The sequence below is a fragment of the Triplophysa dalaica genome, chromosome 2, assembly GCF_015846415.1.
Source record: "Triplophysa dalaica isolate WHDGS20190420 chromosome 2, ASM1584641v1, whole genome shotgun sequence".
Taxonomy (NCBI): Eukaryota; Metazoa; Chordata; class Actinopteri; order Cypriniformes; family Nemacheilidae; genus Triplophysa; species Triplophysa dalaica.
In genome coordinates this window covers 6,388,305-6,411,104 of record NC_079543.1, presented here as the reverse complement: position 1 = coordinate 6,411,104, position 22,800 = coordinate 6,388,305, and the positions used below count along the sequence as shown (strand labels likewise).

The window sequence follows — 22,800 nt, the reverse complement described above, 5'->3', positions numbered from 1 at the left end:
ACGTCATGTTTATTGTCAACAAAGTTCCAACCAGTTTCCTAATTTCTGACGTTGTCAGTATTGTATGAGTTGACTGACCCCTTCTGGAGCAAAAGACCAGGAAACATGTAACTTGAACTTGCTGATATACATTAAGTAATATTAAACTAAGCCTGACCTGTTTATTGGGAGAAAATTGAGATAAAACAACAGGGGGGGGGGGCGTTATCCAGGCAGGGGATAGGCGCCATCTTCCAGAGCCCAATTAATAGCTCCCGTCCGCTTGCTTCTTTTCCTGGTCGTGAATTATTTATCTTTGAATTGTTAATAAATCATATCTGGCGGCTCAGGGGATGCTGCCCGGTCAATTAGGCGATGATGAGGGCAAGTCAGAGCAGCGGGGGGTCGACGCATTATTAACATCAGCCGTAAATTTCTTCATCTTCATTATATCGCCCTGCCGTCAGAAACAATAACATCGCGATACAACGGGAAACTTCAAACGGTCATCCATTCTTTATCTTTTGCTCTTTTCAGTTTTCACTCGTCTCTGCTGTGCGTTCATACCACCGCCGTCGAGAGCGTCAACGTGGCCGGAAGTCATTCACTTTCGACGTAAGCCGGCGGCGAGGAGCAGCGCGTCGCGTCTTGGCCGTTGAGGGCGTCAAGGAGAGTTGAAATCAGGTTAACTTTATGGTAATGAGTTATGACGCGGTTCGGCGGCAACCAATCGGAACGTAGAAGTCTACCGCTTGGGAGGATTCCAGAAAACGCGGCCCTATAAACTGTGGTTCCGATCACATTTGTTCGCAAGCAAAATGGAGGAGAGGTTGATAATTGCTGTGGCGGGTTTCCCAATCATATACGATGCATCCCTGTTTGCGTACAGGGACATAAATAATAATAAAAATGCGTGGGCAAAGCTGTCTGAGATTGTTTGTGTTCCTGAGGATGTGCATGACGTTATACATTTTCTGTAAATAAGCGGGAATTTCATGCTAACTTTAGCGCAGTCCCAAAAATGCAATGTACGCAAAGCAACGAGGGACATGTAGCTTTCGTGTTTGACAACTTGGTATTACAATGACCGCCGAACCCTGTTGAAAAAACATCTTATTCTGGATTAGGTATGTTTGGATTCTGGTTTGTGCTGATTTAAACTGGTCATGTTTAAACCAGCTCAGGACCATCTTAAACCAGCTAGGGACAAGCTTTAACCAGCTCATGACCAGCAAAAGCCAGCATCAAAACAGGATAAGTGCTGTTTTTTCAACGGGGAAGACATTACTCCAAAAATAAAGGGCAAACAGCAGGGGTGAGTAAATATTTTTTCTTTTATTTTCATTCTCCTATTTCTCAGGTTAAAAAGGCACTTGGCACAGAGCAACAGAATTTGGAGGAAAGTTAAGTAAGTTGCTATGGAAAACTTGCTTTTGATGAAAGTTCATTTTAAGGGAGTGACTAGTAAGTTATATAATTATTTGTGAAAACCAGAGAGGCAAATCAGAATTACACAGAAATTGCAAGTGCAAATCTTTGGTCTGGTTAAAACTGATGACAAATGCTGAGAAATATGAGAAATTTTATGCATTTCCCAGCAAGACAAAAATGAGCAAAATCGTAATCCCTATGCTAAATGAAATGGATGGAATTACGCCAGTAGTATTATATTCTGTCCTCTTTTAAAGGTTTCTTTAAATAACCAAAAGCAGTGATACTTTGAGGTTCCTCTCACACCTACTATAGATTATTATTGACACACCTATAGCCAAGGTGTACTACAATGACAACCTCCACGAGAGGGCAGTGTAACCAACGTATTGGCTGGAATCGACATCATTTTGAAAAGGCTTATCTATTCACACTATGTGTATACATTAAAACAGTTTTAATAAAGTCAATATACTCACAAAGATATCTGTTGAGAAGTCTGTTAAGTTTAATATTGGTGCATCAGAAATAAAATCCTTTGTTATGAAATAACAGTGTGATATTAATGTAAAGATACAGATGCATTTATGGGAGTTATACATTCTTTTTCCTACATTTTGCATTTACAAAGAATCATTCAGTGAAGAATAACATAACCCATGTGAAATCTGACAGAGTTTTAGCAATGTCTTACTAAAGCAAGTGAACTATAATGAAAACAGCACATGCAAGATATTATCTTTCACTGTTATTTACACAGAATTACATTTGTGGTTTGTAACATTTGGTATTCTAGCACTTCATTTGTCCATCCCAGAATGTCTTCTCTCTGAATGTTGTTTTTGTCTCATCTTCATTCTAATGTTTTATCACTCCAAGCCAAAGACTTTCGCTTTGCAAGCTCCATCCAGGAGGGCTCTGCTCCATCTGACCGAGGCTGCAGATGATGACAGACTTCTGATGATGGTGACGGCTCAGTTGTAACAGTAGGTGCTATAGTGCAGATAAACACAAGCATCAATGTGTATAGCAATCAAAATCATAAATTGGCTGCAAAGATTTGAATAGCTACACTCCATCCGGGAAGTATTCACAGCGCTTCACTTTTACAGCCTTATTCCAAAATGGATTCAATTCATTATTTTCCTTCAAATTCTACAAACAATACCTCATAATGACAACGTGAAAAAGTTTGTTTGAAAATCTTTGCAAATTTATTAAAAATAAAAAACCAATATGGCACATGTACATAAGTATTCACAGCCTTTGCCATGACACTCAAAATTGAGCTCAGGTGGATCCTGTTTCCACTGATCTTCCGTGAGACGTTTCTACAACTATATTGGAGTCCACCTGTGGTAAACTCAGTTGATTGGACATGATTTGGAAAGGCACACACCTGTCTTTATAAGGTCCCACAGTTAACAGTGAATGTCAGAGCACAAACCAAGCCATGAAGTCCGAGGAATTGTCTGTAGACCTCCGAGACAGGACTGTATCGAGGCACAGATCTGGGGAAGGGTACAGAAAATGTTCTGCAACATTGAAGGTCCCAACGAGCACAGTGGCCTTCATCCTCCGTAAATGGAAAAAGTTTGGAAGCACCAGGACTCTTCCTAGAGCTGGCCGCCTGGGGAAGAAGGGTCGTAGTTAGGGAGGTGACCAAGAACCCGATGGTCACCCTGACAGAGCTCTAGGATGTCTCTGTGAAGAGAGGAGAACCTTCCGGAAGAACAATCTCTGCAGCACTCCACCAATCAGGCTTGTATGGCCAGACGGAAACCACTCCTCAGTAAAAGGCACTTGACAGCCCACCTGGAGTTTGCCAAAAGGCACCTGAAGGACTCTCAGACTGTGAGAAACAAAATCTCTGGTCGATGCAACCGAGATTGAACACTCTGGCCTGAATGGCAAGCGTCATGTCTGGAGGAAACCAGGCACTGATCACAGTGTAGCATGGTGGTGGCTGCATCATAGTGTGGGGATGTTTATCAGCGGCAGGAACTGAGAGACTAGTCAGGATCAAAGGAAAGATGAATGCAGCAATGTACAGAGACATCCTCAACGAAAACCTGCTCCAGAGCGCTCTGTATCTCAGACTGGATAAGAAAGGAGTGGCTACAGGACAACCCTGTGAATGTCCCTGAGTGGCCTAGCCAGAGCCTAGACTTGAACCCGTTTGAACATCTCTGGAGAGATCTGTAAAGGGCTGTGCACCGACGCTCCCCATCCAACCTGATGGAGCTTGAGAGGTCCTGCAAAGAAGAATGGGAGAAATTGCCCAAAAATAGGTGTGACAGGCTTATAGCATCATACTCAAAAAGGCTGTATTTTGTGCCAAAGGTGCTTCAACAACGTATTGAGCAAAGGCTGTGAATACTTATGTACATCTGCTTTTTTATTTTTAATAAATTAGCAAAGACTTCTTTCATGTTGTCATTATGGAGTATTGTTTGTAGAATTGAGGAAAATGAATTTAATCCATTTTGGAATAAGGCTGTTACAACAAAATGCGGGAAAAGTAAAGAGCTGTGAATACTTTCCGGATGCACTGTACAGTACATAAAATGTCACAGCGGTTGTTTACCTTCTGTGTTGGCAGGTAAGATGGGCTCATGTCTATTAGTGAGCTCTATTTTGGTGGAGACTGTTGCTTTTTTAGTTACATCGGCTTCTGATGTGGTGTACCTGCATGCAGACGTGCCTTTATCCTGCTTAACAATGACACAGACCGATAAATGTAAGACAGATAGTAGTTCAAAAGTTTAGGATTTCCATCGTCTAAATGGTAGTTCACCCAAAAATGTATATTCTTTTATCATTCATTCGCCCTAATATCACTCCAAAGCTGTATGACTTTCTTTCTTCTGCAGAACATAAAATATTTTTTTTTTTATTGATGGGAACCATATCCTCACCAAAAGGCATCTTTTACCCAGGATAATAGATGTGATGAAATTGGGATGGGACACGCAACTCATGAGATGTCTCTCTGATAATAGCAAGGAAAGGCAAGTATAAATATGCAATGTATTTCTATAAAAAGTGATCCCCCAAACACGGGATCCCTACCCAATGAACCCAGTGAAACCTCAGACCTCCTTTCCTCTATTCATATTCTTGAATGCTGAATATGCCCTTATTCATGCCCTTGTCATGAATAAGCCGTGGGAAAAGTGCTATTGGACAATTCAGCTTTGGTGAAATAGTATAATAGTTAAAAAAAAAATTTTTGTTTTCCACAAGAAACAGTCATAAAGGTTTTGAATGACATGAGGATGAATAAATTATGTCAGTCATTTTATTTTTGGGTGAACTTAACCTTTTGAGGTAAAGGCATATGTCTTAATCTTTGAAAACTTTGAAATATAACTATCTATTTAATTAAAACAAACAAAATTGTGTTTACAATTCTTTTTTATTGATGATTAAGACCAACTTATAAAGAAAAAAAAACTGACAAAAGGAGAAATCCATCAATATTGTGTAAAAAGCATCTCATGAGATCTAAGGAAACTGCTTGATAAAATTCCAAATGCTTTAAAATATTTTGGATTTGTTTGTGATTTTCTTTATTAATAATAACAATAACGACAATATTATTATACTATAATATTGAATTTAATGTTATTTCAATTATTACTTATTAGTCTTAATAGTTAATGATAATATATTATTATTATTAGTAAGAGCAAAATTCCCAAACCATTTCAGATATTTCAATTTTCTCTCTGTATAAAATAAGAAAGTCATCCCTAAATTACCTTACTGTCTGCTAGTCGTCCCCCGGCTGCTGATTGGCTAATTGGGTTTTCTACTCTTCGAGCGGGTGAACGGGGCCTCTCTTTATTTCCACCTGGGGTCCGTTTAGAGGGAGATCTCGGTGTTGTTAATTGTGAAGACTGTTGTGTGCTCGTCTGAATTGCTATGTTCAACGTAAGCTGTGTTTTCATTGGAAGATGTGTTTTGGGTGGTACAGTTGGTTTTGGAGGTTGCAGGGTCGGTAGCGTCGGAGGATTGACTTGTGGGGACTGATTTGTGTATAATTTGCCCAAGAGTGGCTGGTACGCTTTGGTCTTTTCTCTAGCTAGGCTCATCCAGCCTGGCTCCGATACAGCATCATTGCTTTCTGTTGTATCTTGCGTAGATGGTCTTGCATCTGTTAAACAATAAACGCTTTTATATTTACACTTTAAACACAATTGGTCAATAATATATTTTGAGAGTTTAACAGAGAGTGTAAGAAAGTTACACTTACTGTCTGTGGCTGTAAACTGAGTGTCCAGATTCTGCGAATCTTGTTTTCTGGGAAGACTTGATTTACTTTTGGAATTGGCATCGCACATATTTTTAGGTGTTTCGGCTTTCCAGACATGCTCTTCTGAGACGGGCCGCCTTTGAGTAGACTCTAAACTGTACCGTTTGGTTTCATCCTTGATTTTGGAAACATCCGATCGATATTTCAGAGACAGAGAGGTGGTACGAAGCTGCACTCCAAAAGCATTCTTCCTGTCCTCAGGTTCCTCTGTTTTTTCAGCATCCACATATTCTGTAGACATCTCTGTCTTTTTAAGTTGGTTTTCTGATGTTGGTTTGGAGGTAATAAGAGATATTACATCTCTACAAGAATTGCTTTTTTTCGTCTCTTGCGTTTGATGTTGAAGGTGATTTTGCAGCTCGCTCGGTGTCATCTCCCTTGCTTCTTCTTTCTGTGGTTCTGTGTTGGGTCTGATGGATTTGATCTTGATTCCTGGAAGACCTTTCAAATCGCCATCATTTTGCTTCACCACACTTTCACTGGGTGTTTTGGAGCGATATTTTGCAGATGCGATGGAAAACTGGAAGGACACGGAGTTAAGCGACAACGTGTCTTTTCCAGAAGGCGATCCAGTGATTCCTTTAGAGACCGCAGTTGGTGATATTTCAGGAGTATATGGTTCCGGTAGAACCTCCCAAGACTTCGCTGAAACTACTGTGACTCCTTTTGGAGATGTAGGGCTCCTCATTTCCAATGTAGGATTTCTGATGGGAGGTACAGGATGTAAGCTGAATGCTGCTTCTGGCAAGATCCCATCTTTTTGATCAGTGCCGCACAGAAGATTCTCACTCGACCTCCATAATCTTTTATTGTCAGAAATCTGAATGTTTTGAGTATGGTACCTCTGGATAGGCGAATGGGCTCTTAATGGTTCTGTCTCCCTTGATGTCTGTGTGGATTGCAAAAGTCCAAAAGGTGACAATCTGCCCGAATCCATGGGCTGCAGATAGAGAGGATTATTGGTGACCCTTCCCTCAGATTCACTGCACTCGTTTAGCGTTTCAACATTAGGAGATAGTAAATTAATTTCTGTAGGTTTTTCATCCTGGTTCTGCATCGACAGGCTTGGAGTGGTTGGTTTTGGTTCTGGAGATGTACGTTTTTCTCGCATCTTCAAAGTCGGAGAGGAATATAATCGATGTCGCATGGTTTCTGTGGTCTTCAGGCTTTCATCATCATCCTCCTCCTCAGACAGAATGTTGTCCAAGTCATTGACACTTTCAGAACGATGTCTTGGAGTGAGAGATGCCTTGAAAGAGAGAAAACAGACTGCTGCTAAATTCATTATTTAGTGAGTGGATAAAAGCTTGTGACTATGTGACCAAGTTTGCGAAAACCCAGCTAAAGTCTTTTTTTGTGATTTTCCCCTATATAACGTAAAAAACTTTCTGTGAAACCCTTGATATGTTTATTTTCAATTCGCAATTTCAATTTGCTCAATTTGAAAAGTAATGACAACACAGTCAGTGATGAGTTTGATGGATCTGGTGTAGACATGACATGATGTCACGCAGTTTATTGCAACCTCTGAAACCGGAACTTCCTTCTTATGAACTTGAACTTACAAGAATGTTAACAGCTTTGACGCATGTGGGATTGGTATGTGTTTTATTGCCCTCGCGATCTCACCATTGGCGCTCTTTTGACCCTTGTGCTGACTCGCTGGTTCCTAGGTTTGACTGACATGCGATGGCGGGCGGCTGAGCTATCCAGCCTGGGTGTGTAATTCACAGGGCGACTGATGTCAACACCGGCAGTGGGTGTGGTCAAGGCTGGGGTGGGGCTGAGTATTGGCTGAGGGAGTGGCTTGAAAACTGGGGATAGAGGTCTTGAGGATGGCTGAAAAGGGTCGCTCTGAATACAAAAAAATTGTTATAGTATAACTGAAGAATCTTTCTTAATGTTTTTAATGGTTTTTTGAAAAACAAATGGGTTGCAGGCTTGATTGTATACAAGAATGTTACCTGTTCTTCCTCTTCGCTTCCTGTTCCCGCTAAACTCAGAGAGCTCAGATGCTTTTTAGACTTTGGATACTGTATAAGAAGTAACAGACAACTTAAATATATAAAGCACTATAGTCACAGGGAAAAAAAGTGTATCGAAAATTTTCTGTTTTAATTTAATGTTCTTTACCTTGTAAACTGCTTCATGCATCACTTGCTCGTGGAAAGACATCTCAGGTGGGCTGCAGGGTAAACCATCATCCTCAGAAGTGGCTCCCGAGTCTTCGGTGCGTCTGCTGGGAATCTGCATCGGAGGAGGTCCTAGACGTAAGTTCTGCTGCTGTAGTTTTAACTACCGAAACAAAACAGAACCGCAAATGTATTGATTCCACTTATGCTGAATCTAAGCTTAAACTGAAGTTCAGTGCTTCCTCTTCTTTATAAAATTAATAATACAATCGATTATCCCTCAAATTTTTCATAATAAAATTATTGAAGATGCATGTAATCCTACTATAAATAACTTCTGCTCACCTGCAGTGCCTTAATATTTCCTTGAACGTTCTCTTGTGAAAGAACCCGTGTTGGTTCTGTAGACTGTGGCTGTTCACTAAAGAAGATGCTATCGTGGGACAGAGCCCTTGAGCTTAGACACTGAGGGTACCTGGGGATCAGATCCAATGACTGTTTCTTTAATAGACATACAGTATGTATATAGTAAATAATTACATATGAAATATCACAGGTCATGACATTTTCTGAACTATTTGGGATGTGGTTTCTCTCATGTATAATGTCTGCACTAAAACAATATATAATGCAATATAAAACAAAGCCAAAGTGTGAACACTTCCAATGTTTTAGTCCAGTCTCACTCCAATGAATACAGTTCTGAACTGGATTATGCTGTGTGAACAAGGCTTGCGTTACTATGCTATCTTGTAATGTATATTGTCTTTTTTGTACAGTCTGTCTATTTCGACTTTGCACTGTTTGTCTGCACTACATACTGTCACTTAGGTCTGTAAAGACATTCAGTTGTCTGTCTAACTGCATTCTACTTTGTATGGAGTATGCACCCAAGACTTTCACTCACCACACATGGTGATGTGATAATAAAAGTGCGTTGAGTGGTAATGCTTTTCTTTCGATGACTGTCAATAACATTTGTTATGTGTTATAGAAAGAAATGACAGGTCAGCCACTTACAAACACTCGTCCTCAGAATCATAGCTTTCTCTCCCGCCTTCTGGAGCAGTGATATCACTGGCAGACTGGCTTTGCTTCATCAGGCCATCGCTTTCCTTCTTCTTCAGTTTCCCAAAAAGACGAGTCTTCAGCTGCTTAAAACGTGACTTCTTCCTTCCTATAAATGTAAACCAAAAAATAGGATTTGATTTCAACACAGAAGTTCAGATTTATTATGTTACACATTACTCGAGACACTGTCAACTATTTGCAGCTTAACGCACAATGCACAACCTTGAGTGTACAAAATACTTTTTTGTCTGCTTATATGTAAAAAAACATTTTCATTTAACATTAAACACTCATATTTGAGGTCAAGTATGGTTTATTAAAAAGATCAGGAATGTATATATATTATTGTGTTTATCAGTATAACAGCAATATATTAATGATTGTTTATAAAACAAAACAGCATCTGTAATTTGATTCGATGAACAACATTTTATTGAATAATAGCCGCTAACACAACTATCTTTCTTCAACAGAACACAAAAGAAGATATTTTGAAGAATGTTGTTAGGAGCCCGCCATTCACTTGCATTGGTTTCAATAGAAGTGAATGGGGGGCTGTGGTGTTCTGTTACCAACATTTTTCAAAATCTCATCATCTGTGTTCTGCAGAACAAAGAAATTAATACAGGGTTTTTAATGACCGTGTAAATAGGGCGTGTAAATGATGACAGAATTTTCATTTTAAATGTGAACCACTCCTTTAACTATATGTTTTATATAGGAACTTACTCTAGTTATCTTAATTAAAGGATTTTTGTAACAGCAGCAAAATGTGACTATTTCAATATAAAGAAACAAACCTGCCAGTTCCTCTCCGTTTTTGTCCATTTCTCCGAGATTAGAGTCCATGTTTATCTGCTGGTTCAGGTTAAAATTTTACCTAAAAATTAAATATAAAACATATATCATTAAAATGGGTCATAGCGTTAATATAGGTCTGTAACTAAAGAAATCCAGTTGACAACTAGACTTTTTCGAAAATCAAATTCGATTGTGTGCAAGATGATGCATGTCCAGTGTTTACTCTTTGCATTCACTTTAGCGCATCATTTCCTGCGTTCAAAGGTGGTAAAACCTTGTCCCGGGCATTTGTAAGATTCCTCTGTGATGCCCTTATAAGGAAACAGCTGCTTTGGTCATGTTTTCAGTTTAAAGGTCCTTGTGAAATACTGCATTTTTTTCACAAACACTAAAAAACACCTATTGAGTATTTATTGCATTGTGTAACTTACCATCTCACAAGCTAACAGTAGATAACCGGCATTATGATACAGTATTACATGATTCATGACGTAGACGAAAAGCCACATCACTCTCTCTTTGCTTTTATTATTGCAAACATGGCCAGACGGGACGTAACGCTTTCATACTGCTGGGCTTGTCTTACCACCAAATCAACAGAGTGCGTAAATGCCGCCTCTGTCTTTTAATAGTCATTGTATCGCGATATATCACTGGCCTTTTGTACTACAATTGCAGTGACATCTGAGGACAGAGAATAGTTCATTTTGGCCTGGGCAGAAAAACTGGTTGCTTAGTAATGCACAAGAGTGACGCAAAGCTAGACAAACACTGTGTGTGTGTGTGTGTGTGTGTGTGTGTAACCACAGCCTGGGAAACCATGCTCTTAGCAATGCATTAATCACACATTAACTGAAGCATGAGTAGGATACAAGCTGGGATATTCCAGTCTCACTGTAGTTCAATGAATTGGAGGTTACTCAAAGGTAGAAATCAGAGAGATTTTATGCCGTTATGTTTCTTTTAGTTATCTTTAGTCAACTGTATGCTTCCCCTAAAATATCGCCTACAGAAAATAAAATATTGAAAATGTAATGGTTATAACAGGAATTGTATTATTTGTTTTAATGGTATTGTGTAATTTCTGAATGATCTTCTGATACAAATCAGATATATTTTACATGCACTGGGCACTGTTATTCACCCATTATTAAATACCTAAAAAATACCTAAACAACATTAAAAAGTATTCATAGGAACAATAGTATACATGGACGCATCAGTAGGATGATCTGAAATCACATTTAACCAAAGATCATTGCATACAAATGAATTATAAAGATGATTTAATGTTACAATCAGTATAACTAATCATAATAGTTCACATAAATGCACTTTATATAATTTTAAAGATGTTTAGAGGACATTTGAGCACTATGCAACAACATACAATCCAGTGATGTTTCTGAGCCCTAAAAGTTCGAAACATGTTGTGCTCTTTTGGAACCTATGTACTTTCCACTGTTTGTTGGTAACTATGATACGGATATGATCCAGCAGTTTTTATGATTCATACCCAGATAGCACAGGTACATCTATAAGATGTCTGCTAAAGATCTGAAAAACATCTGCTGTGAAAAAACATCTGCTAAACACCTTATAATGAGCTGCTGTACATCCATTCTAAATCATACACATCTTCTAGAGGTCTATTTGACATCTGACAGCAGAGATGTAGGGAAGATGAGCATAAAGGACCTGCCAGATGTTTTGCAGGTGAAAAAGCTGACATCAAATAGATGTCTGGCAGATGTAGGTGTGCTATCAGGGTATGAGGCGACCATTGTATGTACATTTTTACCATTGTTTGCAAATATATAAAAAAATTAGGTAATAATGAGCGCACCACCATTAGATACGTACCTTGTTGCCCAAGATCTAAGGGTGGCAGAAAAAGAGGATTGGGTAATCAAAATAAGAAAATAACGGGTATATACCTAATTTAGATGGGACCACCTTTTAGAAGTTTTACTATAACTGCAGGCTGGAAAAAACTCTGTTTCCAGAGTACTTCAATGGAAGCTAAAATATCCATTTCTGTGATGCATTCTTTTGGGGGGATGTTATCTGGCAGAACACCATTAAATAAATTTTGAATTATGCCCAAAACACACCACAAATTGGTTTTATTATTATTTTATTTATATTATTATGGTTTTATGTTTTTATTTTAAGGGAAACCATTAGAATTCATGTAATGGTTTCTATTGGCTTTCTGTTTAATTTTAGCATGGTGCTTAGGAGAAATATGATATAAGGTGATTTTTTTAATACATAAAACGCATAGAGATGTAAAATGAATATAGATTGTAAAGGTAAAAAATAACCTGGATTTGAGTTACTTTGATGATAAAGGTTTTAGTTCATATAGAGATCTTTAATAATATTGAATTTCACTGGCAGATTTTGGCAAATCTGAGCTCAGTTTGTGACATTGTTGAAATCTCTTTTGAACCTCTCAGACATTTGTGAGATTTCTTAGTCTGAGATACAAGACACAGTCGCAAAGTTTCATCTGTGTTTTATATTTCTTATGGGTGTCTGTGCAAAATTTGCTGTCAGTGATACAAGGCATTGTGAGTAGTGACCTGAAAGTTGCAATGGAGGTGATCACGGTGGTTTTTAGTTTGTTGCTATGGTGTTCTGGCTGAATGATAATGTGTGGTCGCATACCCAAGTTATATTCAAAGCAACATATACTACATCCAAATCTGATGTCAACTAATCAAATATGTAAGCTACAGAAACATCATAAAGTCTGCTCAACCTTCAATCTAAATAATAATGTGCAATAAAGTGAACCTCTGTGCAATAAAATTTCCTCTGGGTAAATCTAATGCTTGGAAAAGTAAAAGCAAACATCCCAACAAACTGCATTAGTATTATTTTTAATATGAGACGTTCATTTATAATAAAAGTGATGCTTGCCTTATGAATGATCCCACTAACACAAACAGCAGTCATGGCTGTAACATTATACTCAGCTTGTGGGGAAATTAAAGAACAAGCTTTGGGGTGTGTGTGCATGTTTTATGTACTTATGTCTACAGGACATGAGCATTAGCACACATACACGCCCGACACCACTGTTTTCTCGCTCTTTAACCAAACAATTGAATAACAGCAATACCAATAAGCCTTGTTTCCATTCGGTCTGATGCGGAGTCATGATGCGGAGTCATGGTGCCACATGTGACTTCGAGCATGCAAGGGACAACAAAAGATTTCTAATGTTCAAGTGGAGAGGATTATAATAAACACAATAAGCTCTTGTTGAAGCAAAAGATCAAAAATCAATAGGCGATTATGTAATGGCACTGAATGGACAAAATATTCATAATTGATGAATATTTACTGTAAAGGCATTTAATTATTAGAGATAAAGCCCATATTGCTTTCTTCTAACTGGGATGCTCAAGCTCCTCTAGAATGATCATATTAGGTGCACCATCCAAACCCTCATGTTTTCCAAACCTGTTTGATTTACTATCTTAAATTAAATTTAAAGGGGTGGTTTCCCAGACAGGGATTATTTTAAATCAGGACTAGGTGAAAGGGATTATTTTAAATCAAGACTAGGCCTTAGTTTAAACAGGATTTTTAAGTAGTTTTACCAAACACTTCTTACTAAAAACATTACTTGTGTGTGTTTGAGACAACACAAACGCAACAATGTATTTGAAGACATGGCAGTGCAATTGTTTTTGGTTTGGACCGCTCCAGCATTTATTTTTGTCTAGGACTGGTCTAATCCCTGTCCAGGAAACGGCCCAAAAATGTTTAGCAGAAACTGAGAGGTGCTGTTAAATGTAAATGGGAACAGACTCCGTTGAGCTCCAGAAAGGATATCAAAGACTATAAAAAGCCATAAATTCCTTCGCTGTATTTTTCTGAAGCAATCTTCCTTTGGGCTGTAGATCTCAAATCTCATTTACAATGGAGCTAATTTGTCAAATTATCTTTATTGTAACTTGTGAAGTTCGATATCATCTGTCTATGTTTACTTTGTATGCCAAACAACAATCTATACATATGTAATACAAGTCAATTTTTTAAACAGTCATGAATCCATTTTATTTTATTATGCTAACAAAAAACATTTCAAAGTGATTTTTTTGCTCTTGCAACATGAAGTATTCTCAACCTGGATCATCGACTCTTTACTCTAATCTATTCCACATTTAGAGGCCTAATAAAAGCATGTAGGGTGGGACAAATCTAATCTAACAGAAGAATGAGTGTTTATGCAGCACGTATTGTGTAAGCACAAGATAACCTGCTTTATCAGAGCCTGTATTGAAATTAAAACATGCGGTTTTACAACGACAGGTGCATTATATATTTGCATGACTCACTTGTCATCTGCACCGTGGTTTCTGTGCAAGGTGATAATAAAAGGACGCCGATTCATATCTCTGCCAAAGCAAACTGAGAGCATGTGCATGTACAGTATATCATTAATCTAAAAAAAATCCCCAAAATGAAAATTCTGTCATAATTTACTCACTCTCTAGTTATTCCAAACCTGTCAAAAGTTTGTTGTTCTGCTGAACCCAAAGAAAGATATTTGGAAGAATGTGGGTAACCAAACAGTTCTGGAGCACTATAGACTTCCATAGTAGTGGAAAAAAACATGGTATTCAATGGTGCCCTAGAACGGTTTGATATTGCACAAAAACATCGTTTAAACGTCTTCAAAACATCTTTTGTGTCTAAGAAATGAATACAGGTTTTGAATAACTTGAGGGTGAGTAAATTATGACATAATTTTATCTGAAATGCCACCGATACAAAACAAATTTTTGGTATTGGTATCGTACTTGAATCCATGAACTTATCCGATTACCATTTTCTTAAACAGGACCTAGTTATGCCCGCTAGCTTTGCTTAACGCCGCAGATGGGAAATCACTTCTTCTTCGCTTCTCAGAATGCAAACACAGGAAGTTGTGATGTGCCGTCACAAGCAACCACTGTTAGATTGTCTTTTTGTGCAGGATGAAAGATAAGGAGACTTGTTAGTGTTTACTGTTCTGTAATGATAAGATTCAGAAGATTTTCTGTTGTCTGTGATTTTTGGGGGTTGCCATAGTGGTGAAGCGCAAAGTTGGGGACAAACACATTTATATCAATTTTTCATGTATGCAGGTTTACTCAGTGAGTAAATACTAGTCCGCAGTACACTCTCTGATGCTCACTGCTAGCACCATACGTTACATGTGGTTAAAATATGTTTATTTAAAATAAAGTGTCACACTGAAGTATTCACATTTAATTGCCTTAACCCAAATGAATTAGATGACATTAAATAAAATGAGTAGATTATTTTAGATTGACTTGTCTGTACAATTCACCCAGTTTAAGTTCAGATAAACCAATTCAATTGTGTGGAAATGGGTGTCATAATAAAATTAAGTTAATCCAACCACTTATTTATTCAGTGTATCGGGAAGGCAAAAGGGGTATTGGAACATCACTATTTGCATATAAAACACTGTTTTGCCACACAGGTTACCAAAATCCTTTGCCATGGTCTTCAATGACCAGGAAAATCCCTGTTTGCAGCCTGTACAGTACAGACAGTACAGACAGTACACCTGTGACTTCCACCTCAGGGTACACAAGGAGACATTTCCCAGTAGACCTTTTCTAAAATAAGCTCTGAATCAACAATTTACAAATGTCAACAAGCCAGAATCAAGCTTTAGCTGGCTCATAAAACACCTACATGTGCTAAATGAATCCTCCGTGAGAAATCCAAGAAGCGGACAACACGGTGCAGCTGGCAACCAATAGTTTTGACCTTATGTTACCTAAAGCTCTCCAACCGTAATTCACCTTCTCTAGCTATATTTTTTCAGACATCCCCTATTCTTCAGGTTTGAATGCTTCAATTCAAGTGCCGTGTTACGCAGGGGAAACTCAATCTGCACAGCGGGGGAAAAAACATCACTGTACGTGTACAGTCTCTGGGACATTCAGTTCATTTAATATAACAGGCATGAAAACTCCCTCTTTGAGATAAAGAAATAGAAAATCTTATCTATAAGATGATGTTTTATGTATGTTGAGCAGGACACTAATTGAAATGGTATTATATTGAATCTGTGAAATTTGTGATATTTTAATAAATATTTTTCTCGCGTTTACTTTGTTTCGACCTCTCAGCAGCTTGTCCTTCACTGTCCTGTAACTGTTTATTCAGACAAGGTGACTAATCTGCTTGAACATTAACTGTGTTTTGAAGATACTTGAACCATCCTTAACCCTGCTGTATATTAACTGACCTTTGGATTGAAATGACTTTAACGTGAGCCATAACAGAGAGGTCTTTTCCATGCAAGCATCACACAAAGTCTTCTAGTTTCCCGTTTATTTTACTAGGACTAGAAAGCCAGTGACATCAGCTAATTTATTCAAAGAAATCCAAAACAGACAGATCCTGATCTGAATAAGAGGCTTTTTGTTATATGCCGGTTTCCTGGTATAGCACTAAAGCATAACGTCATGAACAGCAATAGGTTATACCATCAAATACAAGTTTGCACATACACTAAACATGACATCATTCAGTACCGTGAACTCATTCGTTCTGTGTATTCGTTCTGAGAAATCGAGTCATTTTGTGTCTATTATATTCTGCAGACACTCATGTGAACTTGTTAGGATGGTCTGACTGAACCGTATTTAATACTCGCCTTTATTTCCCTCTAAACCATGGCAACCTAAACAACCGCCTCAAAACAATACAACTTATTCTTTAGTACTTCTTAAAAGTCAAAACATTAACGGCTAGTGTATAAGTCTCTTGGTTGGAAAAACGTTTTCTGGTTTTTAGTTTCATCTTCCCAATGCATCTTTGTTTAAAAATACACTTTACTATTACTATCACACTTATGAACATGAAAAGGCGGGTAACCACGAGAAATTTCTGTCTTACCTTTGCGGATGAAAATGCAGAAAATTGCACATGAGTCAACACGACAGTGGAGGTCGAACAACTGCGCACATGTTGTTTGACACGCCTCTGGGAAGACGGCACTTGACGTCACAGCGCGCGGACAGGTGCACAGGGGACAAAATGGGTTGTGGTCTGACTCCACATCATTTATTCTCTTTAAAAATGCTTTCAAGCTTCACTGTATTGTTTTAAACAATTGCACAAGTTAACATTGCGAGTAGTTAGTTTGCTGTATAAAGTGGTGTTTTTTTATTTTATAAGTTTATGTAGCCTATGGTTTATTATGGTATATATATGATTTGATATTCATACTAGAAATGTCATCAAAATTTTTTCAACAGTTATTAGTTACACGGGTGGGTACATTCCACAATGTCACTGACAATGCAAAAGCATGGAAGCACCCTAAACCCTAACACCGGATAAACAGGTACCGTCCTGTATCCATTAAAAAGAAATGTGAATAAAAATGTCTGTAAATTCAAATGTAGAAATTTAATGCAACACTTTGTAGTTTTTCGACCTTAAAATAATGTCTCAAAAATTACTTTAGTTACTAGAGTGGCTACAACCACACTTTACGTTCGGGTCTTTACACGAAGCCCCGCCCATCCCCTGCCAGCATTTCTGCATTTGCGGGCTCCATCATCTTAGTAAACAACGTTAATTGCGCTGCCCACGGGGAAGCTTATACAGCGACATTATTTACAACACTGGTAAAAGACAATTGCGCTTAACAACCACATTGGGAACCCATGTGTAAAAGTTATATAGTGTTGCTTTAACAAAATCAATGAAACAAAATTGTGTTTTTTTGTAAATCAAATGTCAACAAAATGCATTAATTTGTTTATTGAAATATACGACCATGAAATCACAGTAAATTTGATTAATTTAACAAATGTTACTGTAAATTTCTTCAGACAGAATTCTGTCAAAATTCTCCCCACAAAAATACTTGTGTTGTAAAACTCAGTCATAAACTTCCTTGAAGGAAAAACTCCTGTAAAAAAGGAGGAACAGACATACAATGTGTTACAAACTAAGTGCCAACCCATATAAAACTAAAGTAACAAAAACATAAGCACAGCCAATATTGACATTAATGGCATGAACAACACAATTACATACGTATATACATTATAAAAGGTATCACATCACACAGGAGAAAAGGTGTGTGCATTAGTTTGCAGGTGAGCACACCTGTCTGGGTAGTGTGACATAAGCAGAGGGTCCGCTGTGCTGTGATGAGAGCGTTCTGGAGACCAGGATCTCTGAGGGCTCAGAGAACGATGACGTGATGTGGATGAGTCACGCATAGTGGAAGAAAGGACGGGAGAGAGACCTGAGAGACCCAGTCTGCGCAGTTCCTGCACAGCACGTTCCCTGAGACAGAAAGAGAGAGAGAGAGAGAGAGAGAGAGAGAGAAAATGGATATACTAACTAAGTTCTTATTGACTAAGAACAAAACACAAAAGAAGAAAACACTGAGAAATGAAAATCTTACATCTTCATATAAACAATTCCTTGAACAATGACCTTTTAATTTGAAGTAAGCGATGAAACCTTAAAGTTTTACCTTTCAAAACGCTCAGTGGACAGGTGTCTCTTTGTCATGTCAAGATCTGCTTCAATATGAGCTGATCGTGTCCTCAGCTGAGCCATTTCCCTCGTCTGAGAACTCCTAGAAAGAAAATAATTAAGGAAGATAGAGAAGAGGAGCGTAACATTCTATAAAACATAAACACTCATGATTTCTTCTGAGTATTCAAAACTCAGTATATAGTATAAATTTGTCTATTATCTGTGTGTGCCTGTACACTCACACTTTGCTTTCAGCCGTGCTAAGTTTGTCCCTGAGTATTTGTGTTTCAGCCTGTCGTTCTTGAGAGGTGAGCTGTCTCTGAAGTTCCGTTTCTCGTGCAGACACCAGCACGCTCTCCAGACTCTGAACAGACAGACGCTCACTGGCCAACTTTTTCTGCATCATTGCCAGCTCAGATTGACATGATTCTAGCTCATCCTGCACCTATATGTATGAACACACATGACTGACATGACCATTCTGTACTGTTTGTTGTTCATAGTCACAGACAAAATCGCACACTGATCCTTCATGTTTTCTTTTTCATGATTTTTTTTGCATATTGTATGTTCAAAATAACATCAAGATGTATGTAGAAAATGTAAACAGACACTGACAAATTCCAATTTTTGAAAGTGAGATCGGCAGGGTGTGAATCCCACTAGGGTTGTTTGAGAAAAACAAATTTGGGTGTTGCAACATACAGCTAAATATCAGCTTTTAGAACTTTGGCAGGTTCGTTGATGTCACATCTGCATCCAGGGCTGTACTGGGCGAAAATTCGGCCCTGGACTTCGTTTAGACCGGCCCACTACGCAAATGCGTACACGCACACATACTGTGAAGAAAATGTGAATTATTTTTTAACAGTCTAAATAACTAAAGGTTTTAATTATGTGCTGTTTATTATTCTGATGGGAAAAATGAATACTTAGGTTACACAATTTTTGCTGAACTATATACAGTTTTCATTGTTTCTTCAAGAGGTACATTACATATCAGGCTACAGAAGAAGCTTTCGATTCACGTTTCTCTGTAACTTTGTCAATTATCACATCAGAATCAAGAGAGAAGAGGATGTCCCTCTCTTTTGCCATCAACATGCTTCCAAATGCATCTGTGAGAGCTTGCGTCTGAGTCTAGTTTTAATGAATCAATTTGTTTCTTTCATCCTCTGTGTATGTTCTTACTTCTTCGGCACTCTCTCCTATTCTTTCTTGTACCCTATTCTTTCCTCCATCACGTGTTTTATTTTCTCTTCTGTCTTCCTGCTCTTCTTGCTCCTGTCTACTCTCATCATTTCCTCTCTCTTCTTTCTTTTTCACATTCCTCTCCTACCTCAAGCACTGTATCCTCACCACTGTCCTCTAATGTGGACCCACTAGGCCTGAGCATCAACATCGAAGATGTCAGAAATGCACAAAAACAAACAAAATATTACAAATACTGCACCATAGAGAAAAAAGTTGATCGCGGGTGCAGACAAAAGGCTAAAATTCATATTTATAAAGGCAAAGAATTGAAGAAGTATTATATTGTTTCTTTAAATCTGACAAGTGAGCAGTAAAGAATAACGATGCATGGCCATTTGGAATAATCACAAAAGCAACATTTTAGTAGCTTGTTGTGGAACTGACTTCACTTAGGGGATCTAGAATTGTTTTTAAAGATCATAAATAAAATGATTGTTGACGGTGGTCTAGTGGGTTAAACCACTGACTGGTAAATCAAAGGTTGCTGGTTCGATCCCAGCCGCCACCACCAGTGTGTCCTTGAGCAAGACACTTTACTCCATGTTGCTCCAGGGGGATTGTCCCTGTAATAAGTGCACTGTAAGTCGCTTTGGATAAAAGCGTCTGCCACATGACTAAATGTAAATGTCATTATTATTTTATAATAATTTACACATTGACCACTGATCTACAATAAAGTAAAACAGTGATTGAGATTATTGTGTGATTACCATTTTTTTACTTACACAAGCTTTTAAAATCTTTAGAAATCAAATAGATTGCATATGCAAATGCAGAGTTCAAAGTTAAGGTTTAGATTTAAATAATAGATAGACTTTTTCTTTTTAAGTTGCACACAGATTATAGGTGCCAAAAAGAAACGAATTGAGCTTTTTTTTAAATAACAGTTATATTTCACAGTGGTGGCTTATTATCGCTGCAATTTTGAAACAAATCAATGAAGAAGGGGCATTTCAGTCTCACCTCACCTCAACAGTCAGACCTGTCCTGAAATCTTCATTGGAGACCTTTGCTGCTCTTCCAGCAAATAATTCATTGATTTTCATACACTTGGTGGCTTCTGCTTCGAGTGCTTTTTTTTTTTTTCTCTCTTACTTTCTCGGCCCCGTTTAGAGATTTTGTGCTTTAACATGTTAACTGTTATTGAAGGTTGTTGTAAAAGTAAATGCTGCAATTAAGTATCCGCCGCTCTGTAGCCACTTGCCAGGAGGTCTGTTTCTTAATTCTGATTGAACAATGTTGGTCACATGTGTCAGTCTCGCAGACAGCTAGCGGTCGCATAAGCTTCATAGGCAGTGAGTTACGCTTACCCATATAGTTACGCTTAAAACAATGATGCGACTCATCGGCCCACACACCTAGCGGCCCAACGGGAAGCTCCCAGTTGTCCCAATGGTCATTATATGCCTGCCTGCATCTGAAACTGCACAGACAGTGCTGGTGGTTTTTAGGTGACAGTTGTGAAATGCATCCTGACAATTGGTTGAAGCCACTTTGTGGTTGTCATGTCTGCATCTCTGACAACATGATTCGTTTGAGAGTCATCTTAATTGCCTTATTGGAGTCACTTCATATCAAACTATCCAGCCTTTTTAGAGTGCGTGGCCCAGTGGCCTAATGGGTAAGGTATCGTACTCGCAAGCTGGGGATTGCAGGTTTGAGTCCCACCTGGGTCGGTTGTAATCCTCTGCATAACATGACAGCACAATCTTTGGTTAATTTGAGGTAGCAATATCTGCGTTTGAGATAATCAAATCTGCTATTTGCATAGGGTCTCAGCCTGTAAACCTTTATCCAGGTCAGTAATTAAACATCCATCAATGAGATCAGTTTGCAACAAGCGTGAGTTCCAGTGGCCTCATCCCACCTGGTTTGATTAAAAATGGTGACCTTCAGATGACAGCTGTGAAATGCTGAACGACAATTTGTTGAAGCCACTTTGTGGTTGTAACGTCGGCATCTCAGACAACATTATTTGTTTGAGAGTCATCTTAATTGCGTTATTGGTGTCACATCAGATTAAAACTATCCAGCCTTTATAGAGTGTGTGGCCCAGTGGCCTAATGGATAAGGTATCAGCCTCTGAAGCTGGGGATTGTTGGATTGACTCCCACCTGGGTTGGTTGTAATCAATAAAAAATTCTTGACGGCATCAAATTTGGTTATTTTGTGGGCAAAATATCTCCGTTTGAGACAACAAATCTGCTCTTTGCATAGGGTTGCAACCTGTAAAGCTTTATCCAAGTCAGTGATGTAACATCGATGGATGAGACTGCCCAGCTTCCAACAAGTCTGAGGCCCAGTGGCCTATCGTATAAGGTTTCAGCCTCCGAAGCTGGTCATTGTGTGTTTGACTCCCACCTGGGTTGGTTGTAAGCAATAAACATTAACTGCCAGCACCAAATTTGGGTATTTTGTGGGCGTAATATCTGCGTTTGAGACAACAAATCTCCTCTTTGCATAGGGTCGCAACCATTAAAGCTTTATCCAAGTCAGTGATATAACATCGACGGATGAGACTGCCCAGCTTGCAATAAGTGAGAGACCCAGTGGCCTAATGGATAAGGTATCAGCCTCCGAAGCTGGGGATTGTGGGTTCGAGTCCCACCTGGGTCGGTTGTAGTCATCTGCATAACATGACAGCAACAACTTTGGTTAATTTGTGGACGCAATATCTGCGTTTGAGATAACCAAATCTGCTGTTCCTAGTCTGTTAAGCTTTATCCAAATCAATGATTTAACATCCATGGATGAGACCGCCCAGCTTGCAACAAGCGTGAGGTCCAGTGGCCTCATCCCACCTGGTTCGATTACAAATGGTGACCTTCAGATGACAGCTGTGAAATGCTGAACGACAATTTGTTGAAGCCACTTTGTGGTTGTAACGTCGGCATCTAAGACAACATTATTTGTTTGAGAGTCATCTTAATTGCGTTATTGGTGTCACATCAGATTAAAACTATCCATCCTTTATAGAGTGTGTGGCCCAGTGACCTAATGGATAAGGTATCAGCCTCCGAAGCTGGGAGTCCCACCTGGGTCGTTTGTAAGCATCTGCATAACATGACAGCACCATCTTTGGTTAATTCGTGGTCGCAATATCTGCGTTTGAGATAACCAAATCTGCTGTTTGTGTAGGGTCTCGGCCTGTAAAGCTTTATTCAGGTCAGTGATTTTAACATCCATCGATGAGACTGCCCAGTTTGCAGCAAGGATGAGGCCCAGTGGCCTAATGGATAAGGTATCAGCCGCCGAAGCTTGGGATTGTGT

At 38.7% G+C, this 22,800-nt stretch overlaps 2 protein-coding genes and 1 non-coding gene across 6 annotated transcripts in view; 1 reads left to right on the top strand and 2 right to left on the bottom strand.

Moving 5' to 3' along the window:
- Positions 1-1,894: 1,894 nt before the first annotated feature.
- On the bottom strand, positions 1,895-16,747 carry cracdlb (cracd like b). 2 transcript variants are annotated; one of them, XM_056732102.1, is made up of 11 exons: positions 16,672-16,747; positions 9,732-9,811; positions 8,881-9,037; positions 8,206-8,335; positions 7,862-8,023; positions 7,693-7,761; positions 7,358-7,582; positions 5,669-6,977; positions 5,175-5,569; positions 3,998-4,124; positions 1,895-2,403 (listed from the first exon to the last, which is right to left on the bottom strand). In XM_056732102.1, the coding sequence occupies exons 2-11, from the start codon at positions 9,778-9,780 to the stop codon at positions 2,264-2,266; spliced, it is 2,763 nt and encodes a 920-aa protein (XP_056588080.1). In that variant the 5' UTR covers positions 9,781-9,811; positions 16,672-16,747; the 3' UTR covers positions 1,895-2,263. The 2 variants fall into 2 exon arrangements, with proteins under 2 accessions (XP_056588080.1, XP_056588088.1); XM_056732110.1 differs by having other exon boundaries at positions 3,998-4,121.
- A 782-nt stretch (positions 16,748-17,529) lies between these two features.
- The window catches only part of tsga10 (testis specific, 10), a 32,212-nt gene continuing 26,941 nt past the window's right edge, over positions 17,530-22,800 (bottom strand). For all 3 annotated transcript variants that reach the window (XM_056772313.1, XM_056772319.1, XM_056772304.1), the window contains exons 14-17: positions 18,519-18,721; positions 18,272-18,376; positions 17,896-18,078; positions 17,530-17,695 (exon numbers count right to left, since the gene is read on the bottom strand). In XM_056772313.1, the coding sequence (XP_056628291.1) occupies positions 17,665-17,695; positions 17,896-18,078; positions 18,272-18,376; positions 18,519-18,721 (522 nt within the window). In that variant the 3' untranslated portion in view covers positions 17,530-17,664. The remainder of the gene's footprint in view (positions 17,696-17,895; positions 18,079-18,271; positions 18,377-18,518; positions 18,722-22,800) is intronic.
- On the top strand, positions 22,074-22,146 carry trnar-ccg (transfer RNA arginine (anticodon CCG)). The gene has a single exon. It is a non-coding gene; the product is annotated as a tRNA-Arg (tRNA).

Excerpts from the sequence above, each read along its gene's own strand:
- cracdlb (XM_056732102.1), bottom strand. The coding sequence starts at position 9,780 with ATGGACTCTAATCTCGGAGAAATGGACAAAAACGGAGAGGAACTGGCA. Across the intron at positions 7,762-7,861 it reads TGCATGAAGCAGTTTACAAG|TATCCAAAGTCTAAAAAGCA; the intron begins GTAAAGAACATT and ends CTTCTTATACAG. Across the intron at positions 2,404-3,997 it reads CTTACCTGCCAACACAGAAG|CACCTACTGTTACAACTGAG; the intron begins GTAAACAACCGC and ends TCTGCACTATAG.